Raw genomic sequence first — 20,018 nt, forward strand, 5'->3', positions numbered from 1 at the left:
AAATACGGTTAAGGTCAGTTTGAGTGCACATGATGTGTTGGCCAGCCGTTGAGGAGGGTGTGTTTGTGTTTGGAATGTGATAGTGTATTTACCGATAGTTTGAGCTGGCGAAACCAAACTTTGTTGGTGAGGCGAGTGTGAAAACGCTGGGTGGAACTTTGGTAAAAAATCAGGTAATCGATGATTCGTCAATTTGGTACGCCAAGAATCATCATCATGTCCTCATACGGGCTGATATAAAAGGAAGAAAAGATACTTAATACGCTTCAACAGCTGCCATAGAGGGTTTTACAACGAGGCTTGATTAAGGCTTTAAGAAGATACAGCAGCTCTGGCCCAACGCTTCTTTTAATTGTCTATCAAATCTGATTGTGTTACTTGAATACCCCTATTTGCTGATCCTATCGTATTAGACCTTTACACTCTAACTAGAAAAAAGCCTCTAGTCAATATACCGAAACATGTATGACAGGACTTCTGTAAGCAGGAACAGAGACTTAGTATATCCCGAGGCTTGAGTATGGTTTGGATGTTTGATATAGTACCATTTTCATACCCAAGAGGTCCACCATCTTCGATCTGAAGAACGATGCTGATGCGGTCACCGAACTTTGCGCATTCATGTGAAGCCCATGCAATTTCCTCGAAGATCCGCCCGCTCCCGCCTGACCAATCATAATTACCTGCCCAATGACTACTACTATCAAACCAGAGCTCCCAGTCAGTCAGACTATCCACAGCCATCGCCTCTATGCACGCCAAGAAGGTTTCGCGGCCTGGCCAGCAGTACAGAAAGTCGATCTTGACGTTCCGGCGCCAGTGGAGCTGTGGAGGAGGCTTAGGCAAGATATCGATGAGCGTTGGGATCTGTTCTCTAATCGCCTCACCATACATCCGATACCTATCGGCCATATCTTTTCCTTGTCTTGTAACGTAGGCTAAATAGTTCTTCATATCACTGACCAAGTATATGTCGTTGAAACTAATAGCGACGTGACGGAAGGATTCAAGCGCGCACTGTGAGGTAGGACACGGGAACTGAAGGGCGGACATTGGTACCTCTACAAAAGCGGTCTCACTCAATAGCGAATATGCTTCCCAATGTACCCGCTTGCATGTGAAAATAAAATCGGTCTGTGGTTGGTACCTATAATAGCTCCGCTTCCCGCAAGAATACTGAACTGAACGATCGTTGGGGAAAGCACGTAGTGAATTTGTGAGTGGGGGGTCAACGTCATAAGGATACGCGTTTTGTCGGTAAATCACACGTGGTCGGTCCATTTCGAGCGCATAATGGTACATTCGGTTCCTGATTTCGCCTGGGAGCGAAAACAATGGGCTCTGATGCTGATTATGAAATGCGTGTGACCTTAGTTCAAGAGATTTTGATATGGCTTCCGAAAGAAGGTGTGATTTGACACTCTCCAGTTTTTTTGGTACTCCAAATTTAGGTAAAGTGGTGCGTTGTAAGGGTTTCACAATCTTCGCGCACACTGTGTGCTGCTGACGAGATGTAGGGTGCACTTTTGTTCTGATATTCGTTCGGTTGAGTAAAGATGATGGAAATACGAGAGGGGAGGGGGGCAAGTTTCTTTTGCGTGCACTAAATTTTATTTATGTTCTATAGTACCACGGAAACTGAAGAACCCTCGATCCTCTTAGTACCGGTACGTATCACTCGCGTACTGGCTCTGAATATTAAGGAAATATCGCCAATCTGACCCGCGCGAAAACTATTTCCATCCTTTTCTGATTTGAAAGTCCATCATCAGTGACGATCGAAAAAGATAACTCTCAGGTTGTTTTCGTGGCTTTTAGACACCGACTTTCCGGTGAAAGCAGAATGACAACTTGCTAGAGCGTGGACCAATTCCATAACGTCCGTCGCGGATTATGACGTATCCCGATGACACAAACGCAGAAAAATCGAGAGGACAAACAGGAGAGCTAATGTTGTTCAAGATGGAGAGAGATGGCGTGCAGCACAACCGAGGTTCCGAAGACGCTAACTTGATGACTCAGCCCAGGCTCCCAGATTGGACCTGCATCATGTGCGATCTCAATATATTATCGTTCTCGCATATCTGTTCCTGAGAGCCTACTATCCACCGTCCGTAGCCTTGTGTCCTTTCACAGACGTGTCGCCCCCCTCAATCACATTCTCTCATGGCTCCTGCCCAATTCTTCTGAGTGAGCTACTCAAACGCACCATCATCCATCAAAACGAATGTGCGTGCTGCGCTGCACAGCCTTGACGTATTTGTAATGACAGTACTCCGTTTTCGCCGGTACAGCTTCCCTCGACAAGCTGACAAAGCTGAAGCCATCGTCGCGGAGCCTCCTCTTCAATTTTCTCAGCATGCACCTACCCTGTTCTTTCTTTGGTTTGATATCCTCCATAGCCGTGACTGTCCACTTTGCAACGTCTTTGTTCTTGCCGATGCATTTTCCTAGCTTCTTCAACGCCTTTCGAATGCGCTCTGTGGGGCGAGCTGTGATTCGGCTAGGATGTGTCTTCATGGCGAAGAGTGTACCGATTTGTACCGACACCTTGCAGTTTTCAATAGCGTCAGTGGTCTTGGTGAATATGTCCCAACATTCCAGCAGTTGTGTGATGGTGCTAAGGAGCAGCTCGGTTATTTCAGCCAGAGAAGTTGCCTCATCTGTCGATGGTACAACTAGCTGTATGTTCCGGTATTGTGCTGCGTTGAGCCACATGGATATCTTGGAAAAGTTGGTCTGAGTATCCCATGCAATGCCAATGTCGGCGTATTGTGCGAGCATGGCCGTCATTTCGAGTTTCAGAGGTACCTTTTTGTACAGGACCCATGCCGCTTCCTTCTTCATGGCTTTGCAAACGTATAGCAGTGAGAACCTGCCTTTTTGGTACTGTCGTTTTTTGCTGGGCTCCGGATATTGCCTATCAGGGTAGCAGTAACTAAGAGTGAAGCCGAGAACCTTTTTTGGCGCTTCGATCGGGTTTTCGGCCTTCAAGGCATATTCGTATATCATCTGTCGCAACTCGAGTGGTAGTCGCTCAAGAGTACCAAGGGTACCCGCTGGGCATGGCTCGCTTTGTCATGTCAGCGCTCACTCGGCTTTCAAAAAAGATATAGAGATTATACTCGTACTGTGATTCGGCAGCACTCTTGTTGCTTTATTTCGCGTTTCTGGCGGGTTGGGATTGCTCCATGTCCGGTATTGTCATACGTGACGCTTTTGAGTCGGGTTATCGCAGTTGATGGCAGTTGATGGCAGTTGATGGCAGTAGTTCCGCGCGGCTAGTTTGTGACAACAAAAGGGCATTAGCTAGTGTAGTGCTAAGGAAACCGTTTGCACCTATTGACTCACAGTCACCATGTACCTACGTCATAAGAAAATGGTGGCCTAGTAGTGCTCAAATTAACTTCCAGGACAGTTTAATGACCATTATTTAGTCGGATTAGTATCACGATATTAGTACCCAACCAGCCTCCAAATGCAATCCTTCTAACTGCATATCACCACTAGTCGACTTGCAAGACTTTTAACCGAAAGACCATACCATATATTACTCTCAGGATCATTCTCTCCTACTAATTTGCAGACTCGACCTCGAGACCTTTCTCAATTATCCACAACAGTTACCCCAGTTCACAGACCTCGCCCTAAGTGGAGTGCGTGCCCCTGCTATACCTCCTTTAAAATGCCGCAAAGGTGTGTATACCACAACCCAGATAGTAGCCAATAATAACATACCTTGGCATCAGACACAACTAAGCAAGATAATACATTACGGTGCAAGTAAATAATCGAATCATGATCGCCGTACCTATATGATTTTGGTATAAGTAGCCGGCGCAGCGTGTTGATCTTCCAACAAATGCGGAAAGACAGTAAGCAATACGAGGAATCCGCTCCACCTAAGACTCTTGTGACAGGAAGCATGCTATGCTGGTGATCCACATCCAACACCAGATGCGTGTCCACTCTGACAAGTACTATGCTTACTCACGTGTCTTATTACTATATATACATATACCCCCGCATACCTCCAGAGCTACCTACGCCCTCTCTCTTGGAAACGACACCAATACCTCCCAATAGCCCGATTCTACCCACCTCAACTTTGCGGACCATGCGGCTCTTAATTATACTCTCCACCCTCTTCCTCGGCATATCAGCCGCCGTTACCAAAGATTGCTGCTTCATTCGCACGGGCCGAACACCCAAGTCGTGTAATATTCCAGGGTGTGATCCTTGCTTGGTAGACGGTAAAGTAAGTTTTGTACACTGATCACACAATTTGACGACAGCTCCATCAAGCCGTTTGACCTTCATACCTTCAGAGCTTGATGGGAAAAGAGAATGCTAATATTGTTCGACAGTCATATTAATGTCCACTATCACAAGCCGAACTGGACAAGCTTTTCAACAAGGCTAGTTGCTGTCCCAAGGGAAACAACCCCGTGGGGACTTTTTATTGCGGCAAGGATACGGATCCAAATTGCGATCCTTGCAAAGCAAATAAAGTGGTAAGTTGATATCGTCTATTGAATGCTATGAGTGTCAGATTCAATGGTTGGTGAAAGCACTGGATGGGCAATTTTCTTCGTCAATGGCATAGTATTGTGTCTGCTAAGGATAGACGAATCGCTACCGAGCCCTGGTAGCGCATTCTCATACTAAATACCCGATGATGACTAATCCTAGCCCATTATGGGTAATCATTGCCCATTCTGGGCGGGGTCCTGACAATGAGAAGGGGGAGCTGATGTTTCTGAATAGCCCTCGTGCCCGGCATCCAAACCACGGGCCCGACGCGCTCCACAGTTAGAGATAAGAATGAAAAGGCTCGGTAGAGCTCTCATTGAGATCATGTAATCGAAGGTTCTTCAGTCTGACGCGCTCCACAGATAGTCAAGTCTTGGAATACTTCTAATTGCTGTCCCACAAAGGACAAGCCAACGGGGCCGTATAGTTGCGATTCCCCTGAGGATGAGAATTGCGATCCTTGCAAAGTAAAAAATGTGGTAAGTTGATATCGTTCTTTGAACTCTATGAAGGGGAAGCTGATATTTCTGAATAGCCCTTGTGCCCGGTGCCCACGCCGCCCAAAACATAAGGCCGACGCGCTCCACAGAACTTTTTGTAATATAACTATACTGATTGCTGTCCCACAAAGAACAAGCCAAAGAGGTATAGTTGCGATGCAAACGTGGATCGGAATTGCGATGCTTGCAAAGTAAAAAATGTGGTAAGTCGATATCGTTTTTTGAATTCTATGAAGGTGAAGCTGACGATTTGGGATAGCCTAGCTGTTAGTAGCCTCGGGATGTATGATGTGCTTGAGAGGAGGGGATTGACTCTGTAGGACGCCGTCGGTAACACACCTTGGGCATCACCATAGTTATATGTACCGCAATCGAAGAACATGTGTACCTATAGAAAACTTGCCCCGTACCAACATATGATTTCATGTGAAGTTTCCGCGAGTTGAAAAAGAGAAAGCTATAGATAGAGATCGATACAGGTTGACACCCTCCATGTCATATACGAAATGCGGTAAAAGACGAGTTTTTTTAAGCTTGGGCTTAGCAGCCTGAGCTCTGGTCTACGATAAAGGTTTGGTACTAAAACAAACACACACAACTAAACAATAATGGGCGCGAGCCTATTAGGAGCGACCTATGGGTCGCGAGGGCACTGAAAGTACCGCGAAATTGCACTCTCGATCTCTTTCTCCATCTCCATCACCATTACACCAACATATGAATTGTCAGTGCGAGCAGCTTATGCTCCTTTCAACATGACACCGGCCGTGGTCCAGGTCAGCAACACGAGATATCGGCACAACCCCGCAGGATGCCTGCGATGGAAACAAATCATGTCATCTTGATCATCCGCATCCAACATTGCGATGTGGCCAGTACAAGTCAGCTTATCCACGTATCCAAGGAATACATATATGGGTGGGTCCCCACATACCCACACACTATCCAAAACAACACTACCGCCTCTCGAAATATCCCTCTTAACCCATTCCGAACACTCGCCGGCTCGACTTACCACCATGCGTCTCCAACTACTTCTCTCCCTCATTTTCATCAGCGCTGCGACAGCTGTCGCCTACCCAAGAACAGGCTGGTGCAGAGTATGCTGTCCCCACTCCGATAACCGTATAGAGCGATGCCGCCCTTCCCCTCAATGTAATCCTTGCGCTCCGGTATGTTGGTCTCGTAACGCTTGATGAAAAAGGGGATGCTAATGCTGTTATTTGTGTAGATTACTTGTTGGACCTAGTCTTTCGCCGCATATCCACTGTACGGGTACAAGTGGTTGAGATGGCTGATGTGCCTGGGAAGATATAACGGAAAAATTGTGGAGGAATAGTAGCGATATAGGGCTTGAGGACTATCAAATTCGGTTCTCGCATCCAACTGTAGGATGTGGTTTTCTACGCATTCTCTGTGGTTTTTCTCTAACCTGATTTATGTGGCCGAACCGTCATGCGAATCTAGCCCCCTTCTACATGTTATTAGAATAAGAACCGTTCTCCCAATACCAATCTACCCCAAAAGACTCAACCTTTCAAACAACTTCACAACAGGTACCTCCCTCTTCTTGCCAACTTCCTGTAGACTATCCCAAAGCGTCGCATCTCCCCCAGTCGGTCTCATCGTCTCGCCATCCGCTCCAACTCCTACGATGCCATTCGCTCCCTCGGTCGCTATTGCCGCATCAGTTGCAGACGGATACATCTCTTTGACGGCATCCTGACATTTCTCTACAACTTCACGAACGGCGTTGGACACAGCGTCCGCACGTTCGCGCATACCCCTCCGTACCAAGCCTTCTACTAGACGCTGGATCTCATCTTGCATACTGTTGATACGCTCGATGAGACGTTCGATGGAGTTTGTGAGATATTCTTCCTCATAAACAGTACCTTTTTTGCCTCGTGCGCGCTTACGTTCTTCACGGCGCTTGTTCTTGCTTGTCTTGCGCGTCGTGGTGGTATTAACAGTGCCAGTGGCATTGGTGTACCGTGTCATGAATGTGCCGCCTGAAGTTGTATCTGTAGGGGCGAGGGAGATATTGTCGGGGATGTTTGCGTCACCGCCGTCTAGCATGCCTTCGTAGAAAGCCATGGGGTCTTCTGCTTTTTTGGCACGCAGGTCTTTGAGACGGGGCACTTGGGCTTGGAGCTGGCCTTTCATTTCGGCGAGGAATTCCGTCATGTCTGCACTGCGTTCAATGAGACCGGGGTCAACGACTGAGGTTATGAGGTCAGGTTCGCGGCGCAGTGTGACGGTGCGGATGGCTTCGGAGAAGTAGCAGCCGCGGCATAAGAGGCGTGCGGCGGATGATAGGTCGGAGAGATATTCAAGTGTTATCGTGGACGCGGCGAGGTAGTCCTTTGACTCTGTGAGGCCTTCGGCGAGATCAGTGGCAATAGATGTGAGCTCCTCAGTCCCTACGTCTGCGAGGATAGCAGATGAGAGCGCTTCACGCCAAAGATTGGCTGACCGGTAACATGGCCAGGCGGATGCGTGATCGTTGAGATATTCATAAGCTAGTGCAGCTTCTTTGTTCTTGTTGTTTGTGCTCAAGAAGTCTGCATATAGACGCATGATTTCCTTCAAGCGGCTGTTGTCGTACTGGTACATGCTCAAAGCTTCAGGATACAAGTCATGCTTCTGCACGTAGTCTTGTACCTCATCAAACGCTTGAAGATCTTTGAGATGCGTGAGTGCCTTTGCTCGACGGCCGAGCTGGTCATCAATCTTGAACTTGCGACGAGTTTCGGGTAGGTCTTGCAAAGATTGTAGATGTGGCAGATACTCGCGTGGATCCTGGTGCACGTCAGAAATGTACAGATCACCTTCAATCACCTGGATTTACCTTTTGTGACTGTTGCGCTATAAGCAAGGCTAGATCGAGGTTATACAATCCTAGTGATGTATCATAGAGCTGATTGACATCTGCAAGGAAACAAATGTGCTCAGCAGCCTTGTCTGTAAGTGGGTCTCCAGATGCTGAAAGAGGTCAGTACAGCGAAAAGAGTTGGACATGTATGCATTACCTTGCAGACGTCCTATCATAGCCAATCCTGTATCCAAAGCCGGTGGTGTCTTGGAAACGTGAGCTGTAATGATGTTTTGCAAATGAGCATCCTTGTACTGAGACTGCTCCAGTACAATAACAAATGCGTTGCAAATTCGGTTGACTTTGTTCTCCACTTGGTCATGCGAGAGCCGAGACTTGCTGTTGAGATCTTTCAACTTCGACGTCTCCTTGTACATGGTTTCAGATACGTCCTCATTACGAAGTTGGGCTAGAAGCAAGTCGATATGCTCTATCTTCTTGATCTGCATAACGATCTTTTCGAGGCTTGTCATGAATCTTTCCGGGTCGTGGTCGTGAAGGATGTTGAAATCAACGCGCTGATTACGGCAGGCAAAGAAGGCCTCGTCGTATCGTTCCGCTTCGATACTTCGACGAATCGCAGCCAACACAAGTGCTCGGGGATATATAGTCTCCAGATTGCCCCTAGGCATCTGCAGTACTACAGAGTACGTAGTGGGCATGACTGTGACGATCTTTGCTCCTCTTTCGATGCTCCTACATCGCTCATCTTTCTGTGGTTCGTCTGCAGGTACCTCAAGTTCTAAATGACCTTAGCAAATTGATTCAGAAGAATCATTTCGGAACTTACCGTCTGCATCAGCAAGGTGAACGAACTTGAGTAGATGCTGGGTAGTTGTGAAGATGAGATGCGCAGTAGTAGCTACAAAAGAGGTGCAATTGCGAACCAGTATCTGTTCATTGACGTACAACACTCCGCTCTTAGTCAATCCAAACGCCAGCGTCTGCGATCGTTAGCTTTTATCGCTAATATATCAACAGTGAGCTTACTTGTCCTTCGAATTTGACAACCTGGACTTCGGGCGCAAATGAAGGAAATTTGTGCACAAGCGTGCTTTGGGGCGGCAGATCCGTTGTTGTCTCATCTATCACTACCTGGTGCAATGCACCGTTGTGGAATTCTGTGTATAGTATGCCATGATCCACACTGGAGAGTAGTAGGGCGGTGCTGTCAGCCTCCACAATAGGTCCTTGGGGGAGCAACATGTCTCCTTCAGAGCGCCATAGAGAGGCTTCATCTTCATCCCAGGAATCAGTTAGTACAAATATTTGCCCATCACCCGCAAATGTGACATGGCGCGGTGAGTGGTCTTTGACTGCGCCGCTTCTCCACAGAAAGGCGGGCTTCAGAACAGGCCGCTTCTCCAAGTCAAGAGCATATACTGCAAGATCGCTGTCCGAGAGTACTGCCAAACGATTGCCAGATTTGGACAGCGCAACATTGACAGGTATTGATTCAAGTGCCAAAGTATGCAGTGACATTGGAGGCGGTATATTGGCGACTCGCAGAGGTGTAAGTTTGAGAGACACTTATAGCAGTCAGGTCAAGTTACAGAAGTGGTACAAAGGTTACGACTTACAGCCGTCTATCGAAGCAACCATACCATAGTCGTTCGGCGGTGCGACTGAGCCAGCGGAAATCGTAGAAGCATACTCCAATACTTGGACGGCGCCTTGCATTCTGTCAGTCAACACTTAATGAACTTTGTTGATGAATTGCTTACCATGAGTTGAAAGTGCTACTGCCAGTGGGCGCTCAGAATGCCAGTTGCACGCGACAGTCCGTGATGCAGTCTCTGGGAAAGAAAGTTCTTGCTTAAGATAGTAGTGGTAATTGCTCATTGTCCACAGCTGTACCTTGTTTTGATAAGATACAGCCAGTACGTTGGAGTCGCTATTCCACTTGAGAGTCAAAGGTGTTGTGAGGGCAGCAAGCTCTTCAGGGCTGAATCGAAGGTCGAACTCGCCGTGTCGTAGGCCGTTCCTCTCGAAGAATACCACTTCAATCTTGTCGGAGGTACGACGAATGCTTGCAATCAAATTGCCTGATGGCCGCCAGCTAAGAGCTCCCTCAAGACCATCAACGGGCTCGCTAACACTGTCTAGCTGTCCTTCGCGGGAATATACTCTGATCATGCGACGACGTTCCTCTTCGACTTTGCTCACCGCAAACCAGGCACCATCGCCTCTCCAGCTGATGGTAATGGAACGATCATCTAAAGGACTCAGTACGCCCTCGTCGACCGTCTCTGGTACAGTAGGATCCTGAAGTGCTCTTGCACGTTTGCCTTTGAATTGCGTCTCTTTCTTTCCCCATCCCACAGACACGTGACTGGATGCATTGACATCTTCCGGAGTGAGGTTGAGGCTTGCTATGTTTTCGATATCGCGACTCATCAATAATAATGTGTCCGCGAGTGTGGTGATGGCAAGGAGTTCCTCATCAGGCGACCATGCGGCTGCAGAAATTCCAACGTCAACCGAGCCTACGATTTCAACAAGCTCTTCGGTAGAAATTTGATTTTCTCTGACGAGAACAATGTCTCCTCCGGCCAGTATTAGACATGTTGTAGCCGTATCGGCAAAGTGGTGCAGACTCAGGATTGAGTCATGGGTAAGCGAGGGCAGTGGACATGGCGCATCCCACGATGCAATACTCTCCAGCTTTTCCTCACCACTGGTACGTGTGTGATGCAGTCTTTTAAGTTCGATGGTCGCACGTGATTCAGAGGGACCGAAGGCGCATACCAGTGCATTTGAGGCGGCGTCCCAGGCAGTCGCAGTTAGCGGAAGTGGCTCCTCTCCGGCAAATCGCAGGAGCGATCTACCCACGATGTTAAGATTTCGCATCGCCGTAGTATCATGGGGTTGAAGATTGTCAGTCAGAGGTGTGAGTTTTGCGCCCAATCAGTCGGGCTAGGTATGAGTGGTCGCGAATTTTTGGTGATGCTAGCGCCGAACTTCTAACTTACCGAACGGTAATGCATCACATCATCAGAGTCAGGTGAGGTGTTGCAGAGCTAGCTTTCGAGACGACCACTGCCAGTCAACGTCCTATCTATACCGTCGTCCACTGCCCTGCTGTGCACGGTGTGAACATCTTTCAAATGAAATTCGCTAATCGCAAAGTGGCAGATCAGTGCTCGTCATCGCAATGCACGACATCGTGACTTCATGCACAGCACATATTGACGTTTCGTGAGAGACAGACAATGAAATTGATGCTGTAATGTCTATATATCCGTCCGAAAGACTCTCTGATCTTCTACAGATGCCCTGTCCGTCCAATGTCCGAAAGCCATGTCCACGCTCCAGGTGAATGCATTTATTTGTTCTTCTTGGTTTGCCAAACTGTAATGACGCTGTTGTCAGTTCTGGAAATGCAAAAGCGAGAGTGCGAAGTCGTGTCTCACCAGCAAGGAGGAAGGGAAGGGAGAATCCGGTAGCTGTCTCAATTAGCGGATGTCGTGCCATTGAAGACTCCAAAGCTCACCCATGAAGCCCCAGTACTTGAATGCGAAGCCCCTCTTCAGCGGGTCAAAGGGCAAGTTGCTGCGCGGGCCCTCGGGGTAGTGGTATGGGCTGCCGAGCTGGGCGCGGGTGGATTGGAAGCCGCGGCGGGCGACGAGAGTTGGGGCCGAGGCGGCGCGGAAGGTAGCACGGGCGAGCATCTTGCGAAATCAGTACCTGGAGCAATTGAAGGGGTATATGGGCATACTTTTGCTGGGTGGTAGAGTGGAGAGGTTGCGGAGGTCATTGGTATGCTGCGTCGCTCCTGGCGCCATCGATGTCAGTCTTGGCGATACCGATAGGGTCCGTGCATCCATGTATCCGTCATAAACCTTTTTTGTCTCAACGTTCGCGCCCTCCGGACTACTTGTCGCGCCGAACCCCCCAGGTCCCGACAGCCCGCTCTTACCTTCCACCCTAGCATACTACGCAAAAGCGGACAACAACACGCCCAAAATGGACGACGATATGTTTGACGTCTTCGAGGGCGGCCCGTCCAAGGACGCTGCTCCCAGGAAGAACAAAAAGCGCCAGGCAAATGGCGATGTCAAATCGCCAATGCCGGTGGAGGACTCCGCCATGTCAGACGCGCCCACAGAGCAGCAAGATGGCACGAGTGAAGCGAAGAAGAAGCAAAAGCGCGATGCAGAGCCTGAGCCTATAGTCACGGATGATTTCGAGACGGAACAGTCGCGCGAGGTGGCCGCAGCTGCAGGACTACAGGCGCAATCACAAGAAGGCCAGGCAGTGGTGCTTTCGCATCAGGTGCGCCATCAGGTCGCCCTTCCGCCCGACTACGATTATGTCCCCATCAACGAGCACAAGCCTCCGCAGGAGCCGGCCCGCACCTGGCCCTTTACCCTAGATCCTTTCCAGCAGGTCTCTATCGCGTCCATACAGCGTAACGAGAGTGTTTTAGTCTCAGCGCATACCTCAGCTGGAAAGACAGTGGTAGCAGAATACGCCATTGCGCAATGTCTGAAGAACAACCAGCGAGTCATCTACACTAGTCCTATCAAGGCGCTGAGCAACCAAAAGTACCGAGAGTTCATGGCAGAGTTTGGCGATGTCGGTCTCATGACGGGTGATGTCACCATTAACCCGACTGCGACCTGTTTGGTCATGACTACTGAGGTACGTGCAAGTGTAGGCCGTGACGGACATGACTAATTTTTTCTTCTAGATTTTGCGCTCTATGCTGTACAGAGGTTCCGAGATCATGCGCGAGGTAGCCTGGGTCGTATTCGACGAGGTACATTACCTGCGCGACCCAGCGAGAGGTGTCGTGTGGGAGGAGACTATCATCTTGCTCCCTGACAAGGTCCGCTACGTCTTCCTCTCCGCCACCATTCCGAACGCCATGCAGTTTGCAGAATGGATCACCAAAAACCACAGCCAGCCATGCCACGTCGTCTACACCGATTTTCGCCCGACTCCGCTACAACATTACTTCTTCCCCGCCGGCGCAGAAGGCATACACTTGGTAGTGGACGAGAAGGGTGTGTTTCGCGAAGAGAACTTCCAAAAGGCCATGTCATCCATCGCAGACAAGGCCGGCACCGATTCCAAGGACTTCCTAGCCAAACGCAAGGGCAAGGGCAAGGACAAGAAGACCAACACAGGCGGCAACAAGGACCAGACGGATATCTACAAGATTGTCAAGATGATCATGGTCAAGAGCTACAATCCAGTCATTGTCTTCAGCTTCAGCAAGAGGGAATGCGAGAACTATGCGCTCGCCATGAGCTCGCTCGCATTCAACGACGACTCGGAAAAGGCCATGGTGACAAAGGTCTTCAACAGCGCCATCGAGATGTTGTCAGAGGAGGACCGACAGTTGCCCCAGATCCAGCACATCTTGCCCCTGCTCCGAAGAGGTATCGGTGTTCATCACTCCGGACTGCTGCCCATCCTAAAGGAGACGATTGAGATTTTGTTCCAGGAGGGTCTGATCAAAGTGCTGTTTGCGACCGAGACCTTCTCCATTGGACTCAACATGCCGGCGAAGACTGTTGTATTCACCAGTGTGCGCAAGTTTGATGGAGTAGCTCAACGATGGGTGACACCTTCCGAGTTCATTCAGATGTCTGGTCGTGCTGGACGTCGTGGTCTCGATGATCGTGGTATTGTCATTATGATGATCAACGAGCAGATGGAGCCTGCTGTGGCTAAGGAGATTGTGCGCGGACAACAGGACAACCTGAACTCTGCTTTCCACTTGGGCTACAACATGATTCTCAACCTTATGCGAGTAGAGGGCATTTCTCCCGAGTTCATGTTGGAGAGGTGCTTCTTCCAGTTCCAAAGTACAGCTGGTGTCTCTCATCTGGAAAAACGTGAGTTGGTATCTTCCTACTTTGCACACAACCGCTAATAGTACTGCAGAACTTGAGGAGCTCGAGCACGAAAAGGCAAACACCAACATTGTCGATGAGCCGGCTATCAAGGAGTATTATAACCTGCGACAGCAACTCGACGCCCATACCAAGGACATGCGCGATGTCATCATGCAGCCGACATACTGTTTACAATTTCTGCAGGGTGGCCGCCTAGTCAAGATCAAGTACAAGGACTTCGACTTTGGCTGGGGCGCGGTAGTAGCGTTCACACCTCGCAAGGGAAACAAGGGCGAAATTTTCCCGCCTCACGAGTCCTACATAGTCGATGTTCTGCTACCGGTTGCGAGCGACACCAAGTTTGCGCCAGCAGTGAATGACGGATTGCCCCCTGGCGTCCGGCCACCAACAGCTGGCGACAAGGGCAAGATGGAGGTTGTTCCTGTGGTGCTAAACTGTATCGAATCGATTGGCCATCTCCGTGTATTTTTGCCAAATGAGCTTAAGTCGGCGGAGCAGAGGAACAATGTTCGCAAGGCGCTGGCTGAGGTCAAGAAACGTTTCCCAGACGGAATCGCCATTCTGGATCCCATTGAGAACATGAACATCAAGGACGACAGCTTCAAGAAGCTTCTCAGGGTACGTACCACACTCGCTGAATTGGATTTGCGATTGAAAACTAACACTATGAAGAGGATCGAGGTGCTAGAATCCCGGCTGCTCACAAACCCTCTCCACAACTCGCCGAGGCTACCTGAGCTATACAGCCAATACGCACAGAAGATTGCGATTGGCGAGAAGATCAAGAACGTTCGCAAAGAGATTGCGAATGCGTTATCCGTCATCCAACTGGACGAGCTGAAGAGCAGGAAACGTGTGTTGCGACGACTTGGCTTCATCGACGAGGCCGATGTGGTGCAGCTAAAGGCCAGGGTTGCTTGCGAAATCAGCACAGGTGACGAGCTTGTTCTGAGCGAGCTACTTTTCAACCGTTTCTTCAATGAACTGACACCTGAGCAGTGCGCGGCCTGTCTCAGCTGTTTCATCTTCGAAGAAAAGACGCAGGAGGTGCCGGCGCTCAAAGAAGAGCTCGCCAAGCCTTACCGCGAGATCCAGCAGCAAGCCAGGGTTATCGCGAAAATGTCACAGGAGAGCAAGCTCGCGGTCAACGAGGAAGAGTACCTCAAGACATTCAAGTACGAGCTGATGGAAGTCGTCTACGCATGGTCCAAGGGGGCTACCTTTGCTCAAATCTGGTACGTTTCGCTATGGCTTTTGCCGTGTCAAGTATTAATACTAAGCGCTCGCAGCAAAATGACGGACGTATACGAGGGCAGTCTTATTCGCCTCTTTAGACGACTAGAGGAGCTTCTTCGGCAAATCGCACAAGCGGCCAAAGTCATGGGCAGCGAAGAGCTCGAGCAGAAGTTCACGGCGTCACTCGAGCTTGTGCGCAGGGATCTAGTGGCCGCGCAGTCCCTGTATCTCTAATGTTTGGATCGCAGCTCCTCATCCGCCGCATACATGGGGTCTTTGAGTACCGGAATGGTAAGGGAAAAACACTGTTTGGAGACTTCAAGCCGCCAAGTATACGTGCATACCAGGGCTAATAATCATGTGGCTAGCATTATGTAAAGAATGAGGGCGTATATTGCGGAGTCTATGGCAGTTCAAGGTTCGGCAGGTAAGTGCGGGACAGAAAAGGCGTTCTTCTCGATGCAGCTAGAAGCATAGCGCCACTCGTCCTGCGCCTGCAGGTGTGTCAGGCGCATGCAAGGAGCATTTTGGCGCGGTGCTTCTGAAAAAGAAGTCGCTGAAAGATGTGTCCTGGATAGAAATTTGACTAGATCTGATACCGTGGGCGTGTACCAGCCAGCACGGTTGACGATCCCCCCTGCTCAGCCTTTCAGCCTGTGTGTGTTACCAAATGTCATGATGAATGCCGCTACAAGCGCGGCAAGTGCAGCACCCGACGATGTGATTGTGAGACATGCCGATATGGAAGCACTGACCCTAGAGGTGAAAGGTGCATTTTTTTTGGTCTGGCTGGCATCTGTGACGTGTGACGCGATTGGTCGGCGGAGCGGGTTCCAAGGTTTGGCCCATGCGCCTTTTGTTAGTTAGCACAGAGCATCTCACAACACTCAGCACCCAGCACCCAGCACCCGACGCCCGACCCACCGACACCGCACTCAACCGTTGACACTCCACAACCTCTCTTCCCTTGCAGCTTCGTCCAGGCACCGCTATCTGCCCTCCAGCACAGCACGCCTGCCTCTTGACTGCGTTTTCCGCCCATTCGTCGTCATGAATGTGCAATACCAGGCCTTCACGCCCCCTCACCTTTTGAACAACACTCGCCGCTCCCCTACCCGCAACAGTAGGTCGACTCACTACCACAACCCTCAACCTTGGTGTACTAACCTTTGGACAGTCTCCTCCCTTTCCTCGACCATGTCTGGCCGCAAGCGCAAAGCCGAGGACGATGGAAGCGCCGGCGATGACGACCGCATGAGTGCATCGCCATCCGCCTCTCCCGCCGTCCTGCCCCGACCAGCGCCGCGTGGCATGAAGCGCATGCGCACCAATATCTCGGGGCGACCACTCCCGCTCCCTCGCCTCCTCGAAACACTCAGTCCTGACGACATGCGAAACTTGCTACAGTCCATCTGTCAGCGCCACCCTGACATCAGCAACGAGATTGTCACAACCGCCCCGCGACCCAGCATACAGTCGACGCTGGAGGTCTTGGCCAAGTACGAAGCCTCGTTCCAGGCAGCCTTCCCCTTTGGCGGCCGAGCCTCGTCAGACTACGCATACAACCGGGTACGACAACAGCTCGACGAGTTACTAGACTCTCTAAAGGACTTTACGCCTCACTTCCTTCCACCCAACGAACAGCAGCCTGCCACCTCCCTAACCTTCCTTGATGGCGCCACCAACATTATCCACCGACTCCCCAACTGGGACACCTTTCAGCACAACCGACACAAGCAGGAGGCATACGAGGAGATGGCCAAGGCTTGGGCAATGGTCATCCAGGAAGCAGCCAAGAAGGCTGGCGGAATTCAACTGCAATATGGCGGATGGGATGAGAAGATTGCAAAGCACAATGAGATCTCGGGCGGAAAGATGCAGGAAGCCGTCAACGAGCTGCGAGGGGGTCTGGGCTGGATGGGTGCAGAGACGTCCAACTCTGCAGCCGGTGCACCCGCAGACGCCATGTCTATCCGACAACAGCTTTTGAGTGGTAACTACGGTGCCGGTTCGCCCGCAAGCATAGGCGCCTGGTAGAAACAAAACTATCATGTATCTGAACACTACGCTGTTGAGATACCTCTAAAAACGGCCTCTTCGACCTTCCATCACCACTATCGATCCCACGCATCCTTCAACAACCCCATCCAGTATTCTTACCATGGCCATCTTCCAACACTTACGGCCTGGTCCATAACAGCGATTGATACCATTGCATGGAGGTATATTCCCATGATAACGACTGCATAGCGTTTTCTTTCCAGTCTTTGTTCACGTACTATAAGCATCTTGTCGGACTCGGACGGTGGGGAGAGGGCTTTCGATGTAAACAGGCGTTCACTCCAGCATTATCCTGAACACTTGCACTTTGTCCCCTTTTTGGTCTTTTATTTTGCGTCCTTGCCGGTTAATGGTTTTCTTTGTTATTAGTACAACATCATCCTCATATCATGTATTTCCAAATGGCAAAACCAACCAACGGATTGCAGGCTCTCTCTTGTGTATGGATTACAACTTTTTCCTTGTGTATGGGTTGGGTCCCGTGCGGGTGGGGATGCATTGGACTCTAGAAGGTACATGGATGGATGCATGGATAGGTACGGCACGTGCGGATAGGCAGGCATGCTGGCAGGACGGAATGGGAAACCCAGTAGGAGTAACGGCGAAAGAATAGACTATTTGTGTATATATTTTCGTTGGCTAATTGTAGCTTTTCGCGCTGTTTGACTGGCTTGTTTGTTCTTTGGGGATGTGTGAGATGTATTGTGTAATATGAATTGCACTTGCCGCTTTGACTGTTGGTGGATCAGGGAGGCGACAGGTGTTTCACATGGGTATTACGCAGGAATATGGCTAAACAGAATGCTGCGCTTGCCCTAGATGCCACTCAAAAGGTAGATGTGGGAAAGTTTGGTTCGACTCTCGGTAGCAAGTTGCTTCACACGGGTATACGCAGAAACGTAGCTACCAAGAACACTGCGCTTGTCGTCCAGATGCTGCATCTGGGAACGCTTTGATTCGTCTCTCGATAAACCAAGTGAGCGACTGTTACTATATACAGGCATTACGCAGAAACTTGGCGAGCTAGAGGAGTATCGTGGTACCACTTAGGTGTCATTAAATACTTGACAGTGTGGGTAAGCACCTAATAGGCGTGTTTAGCGACTACAGTGGCCCCAACACACTAGTATGTTAAGTATTTTATGACACCCAGGTGGTAACTACTGTGGTTAAGGCAAAATGGCTCGGTTCCTTGCATATTACGGCTTACGCGGTGACACAAAGAGCACGTGAGGACGCGAGTTAGCGGCGCGACACGCTGCCCGAAGTGGTAATTAGGGTTTGGATCGCCCCCCCCCGCTCTCAACTGCACTTCTCCTCTTCGCTGTGCCACCTTGTGCCGTTAGCGTCTCGTGGGCGACCACAACACTCCATCGTCCCCCCGTCAACCGACGTGTAAATGTTACACTACCACAAAGCTTCGCGACACGAGCGCTATGGCTATCACGGAAGCGCATCCCGGTATCAAGGTCGACATTCGCGTCGGTGGTGTGCCTCTGACGGAGTACGATGACGACGATGAACAAGCGCAAACATCCGAGAAGACGGTCACGAAGTATATTGAAGCCACGTCCGGCGCCGAGTTCGCCGTCAACTGCGAGGTTACGCGACCCTTGCCAAAGCATTCGCTTTTAGTGGACGTTTTCCTTGACGGTCAGCGAAAACGTGGTACATACATGGACAAACCTGGCATAACTTCACGGATATCCATCGAAGGCTGCAATTATACTGAAAGACAGAGATGGTTCTTACAAAAGTTCTGCTTCTCTGGACTTGATACTGGTAAGTTCATACCAAAACAAATCAGATCAGCGCTAAATTTTCTAGTCGATTCAACCGAGAGCACAGTACCTGATAAGCTGATGAACGGCCTGAAAAGCGTGGGCAATATTAGAGTTGAAGTTTTCCATGTCATGAACTTGCGGGACGTGACAGAACGTACCAAACTTCCAGAACGACAAGATGCTATAGCCTTGGGAAAGGTCCCAGAAAAGGCTCTCAAAGGACGTACACTCTCTCATCATGCCACGTAAGTTTATGCAGTACGCAACTCACGCATGATATATACTTACAAAGCGAAGCTTGAGCCCTGCAGTAGCGAGTCAGGGTCAGAAGTTTTCTGAGTGCGATCATGTTGATCCTATGAAACTGCCTATGGCGGTCTTCAACTTCAAGTATCGTTCAAGAGGTTCGTGTTTCGATTTTCTGTTGGATCTACGGTAATACTAATTATACGCAGCTGCGCTGCAGTCACTCCTCATCATCCCGCGAAGCCCCAGTCCCGTGCCGCTCGAGGAAAGAGACATCAACAGTTTGACCGCTGAAGAGTCTCGCGAACTGATCCGACGTCTTCGTGAGCGGGACGAAGCGGCCCCCCGACTGAAGCGTGAAGGTGTGAAGCGTGAGAGGAGCAACACAGTCTCGCAATTTGAGGATTACAGTGAAGAAGTCACTTTCGTCTCAGAGAAGCGTCGTCGACTTCCGATCACGGTGAACGAGGACTGCACGGAAACAATTGACCTAACCTAAAATGGAAGTTCTGTCCTGCTACCGAACCGCTTATACTCACGTTGGTCAAAAGCTCCAATGGCGGAAGTTTCTACGTCTGTCTTTGCTGCTCCCTCTTTTTTTTATCGCAACTGGCGCTATGGACCTACGGGCGCGGAAGATACCATTGCATTTTTCTTAGTTTTCCTGTGGCGTATCAGTGCTCTTTTGGTATAAGGATGGTCTTCAGATTCGTTGGGGTATGAAACGATTCATTGAGAAGCCACATACAGGTGTAATAATGGAGAAGTATGCAGACCTTTACTTGGGTCCTGTTCTGACCTTCTCTCACATGTTAGCGCTTTGACTACAACTGCGTGTTCTTATCAGCGATGACTTACCATAGCAGTTCCGGACCGTAACTGGAACTACTTCCTGCCCTCTGTCTCTTCTTCAAAT

The 20,018-nt window shown here is 49.8% G+C and overlaps 7 protein-coding genes across 7 annotated transcripts; 4 read left to right on the forward strand and 3 right to left on the reverse strand.

Moving 5' to 3' along the window:
- Nucleotides 1-2,211: 2,211 nt before the first annotated feature.
- PtrM4_093770 (uncharacterized protein) lies at nucleotides 2,212-3,012 on the reverse strand (the record flags this gene model as incomplete). The annotated part of the gene is made up of 1 exon (XM_001934226.2): nucleotides 2,212-3,012. The coding sequence occupies one exon, from the start codon at nucleotides 3,010-3,012 to the stop codon at nucleotides 2,212-2,214; it is 801 nt and encodes a 266-aa protein (XP_001934261.2).
- A 3,040-nt stretch (nucleotides 3,013-6,052) lies between these two features.
- On the forward strand, nucleotides 6,053-6,282 carry PtrM4_093780 (uncharacterized protein; the record flags this gene model as incomplete). The annotated part of the gene is made up of 2 exons (XM_066107066.1): nucleotides 6,053-6,205; nucleotides 6,265-6,282. The coding sequence occupies 2 exons, from the start codon at nucleotides 6,053-6,055 to the stop codon at nucleotides 6,280-6,282; spliced, it is 171 nt and encodes a 56-aa protein (XP_065962734.1).
- A 266-nt stretch (nucleotides 6,283-6,548) lies between these two features.
- On the reverse strand, nucleotides 6,549-10,758 carry PtrM4_093790 (IkappaB kinase complex, IKAP component; the record flags this gene model as incomplete). The annotated part of the gene is made up of 7 exons (XM_001934225.2): nucleotides 6,549-7,835; nucleotides 7,885-8,018; nucleotides 8,066-8,650; nucleotides 8,699-8,852; nucleotides 8,899-9,437; nucleotides 9,489-9,581; nucleotides 9,633-10,758. 7 exons carry the CDS (start codon nucleotides 10,756-10,758, stop codon nucleotides 6,549-6,551), a joined length of 3,918 nt encoding a protein of 1,305 aa, XP_001934260.2.
- A 475-nt stretch (nucleotides 10,759-11,233) lies between these two features.
- Nucleotides 11,234-11,579, reverse strand: PtrM4_093800 (COX7C domain containing protein; the record flags this gene model as incomplete). Its single annotated transcript, XM_001934224.2, has 3 exons — nucleotides 11,234-11,259; nucleotides 11,322-11,354; nucleotides 11,402-11,579. 3 exons carry the CDS (start codon nucleotides 11,577-11,579, stop codon nucleotides 11,234-11,236), a joined length of 237 nt encoding a protein of 78 aa, XP_001934259.1.
- A 295-nt stretch (nucleotides 11,580-11,874) lies between these two features.
- PtrM4_093810 (Superfamily II RNA helicase) lies at nucleotides 11,875-15,245 on the forward strand (the record flags this gene model as incomplete). The annotated part of the gene is made up of 5 exons (XM_001934223.2): nucleotides 11,875-12,552; nucleotides 12,602-13,754; nucleotides 13,804-14,393; nucleotides 14,448-15,010; nucleotides 15,065-15,245. 5 exons carry the CDS (start codon nucleotides 11,875-11,877, stop codon nucleotides 15,243-15,245), a joined length of 3,165 nt encoding a protein of 1,054 aa, XP_001934258.1.
- Nucleotides 15,246-16,061: 816 nt separating this feature from the next.
- PtrM4_093820 (nuclear envelope protein Cut8) lies at nucleotides 16,062-17,048 on the forward strand (the record flags this gene model as incomplete). The annotated part of the gene is made up of 2 exons (XM_001934222.1): nucleotides 16,062-16,134; nucleotides 16,189-17,048. The coding sequence occupies 2 exons, from the start codon at nucleotides 16,062-16,064 to the stop codon at nucleotides 17,046-17,048; spliced, it is 933 nt and encodes a 310-aa protein (XP_001934257.1).
- A 1,460-nt stretch (nucleotides 17,049-18,508) lies between these two features.
- PtrM4_093830 (uncharacterized protein) lies at nucleotides 18,509-19,601 on the forward strand (the record flags this gene model as incomplete). Its single annotated transcript, XM_001934221.1, has 4 exons — nucleotides 18,509-18,854; nucleotides 18,900-19,101; nucleotides 19,154-19,260; nucleotides 19,312-19,601. 4 exons carry the CDS (start codon nucleotides 18,509-18,511, stop codon nucleotides 19,599-19,601), a joined length of 945 nt encoding a protein of 314 aa, XP_001934256.1.
- Nucleotides 19,602-20,018: the final 417 nt, after the last annotated feature.

The sequence above is a fragment of the Pyrenophora tritici-repentis genome, chromosome 4 (assembly GCF_003171515.1).
Source record: "Pyrenophora tritici-repentis strain M4 chromosome 4, whole genome shotgun sequence".
NCBI classification, from domain to species: Eukaryota; Fungi; Ascomycota; class Dothideomycetes; order Pleosporales; family Pleosporaceae; genus Pyrenophora; species Pyrenophora tritici-repentis.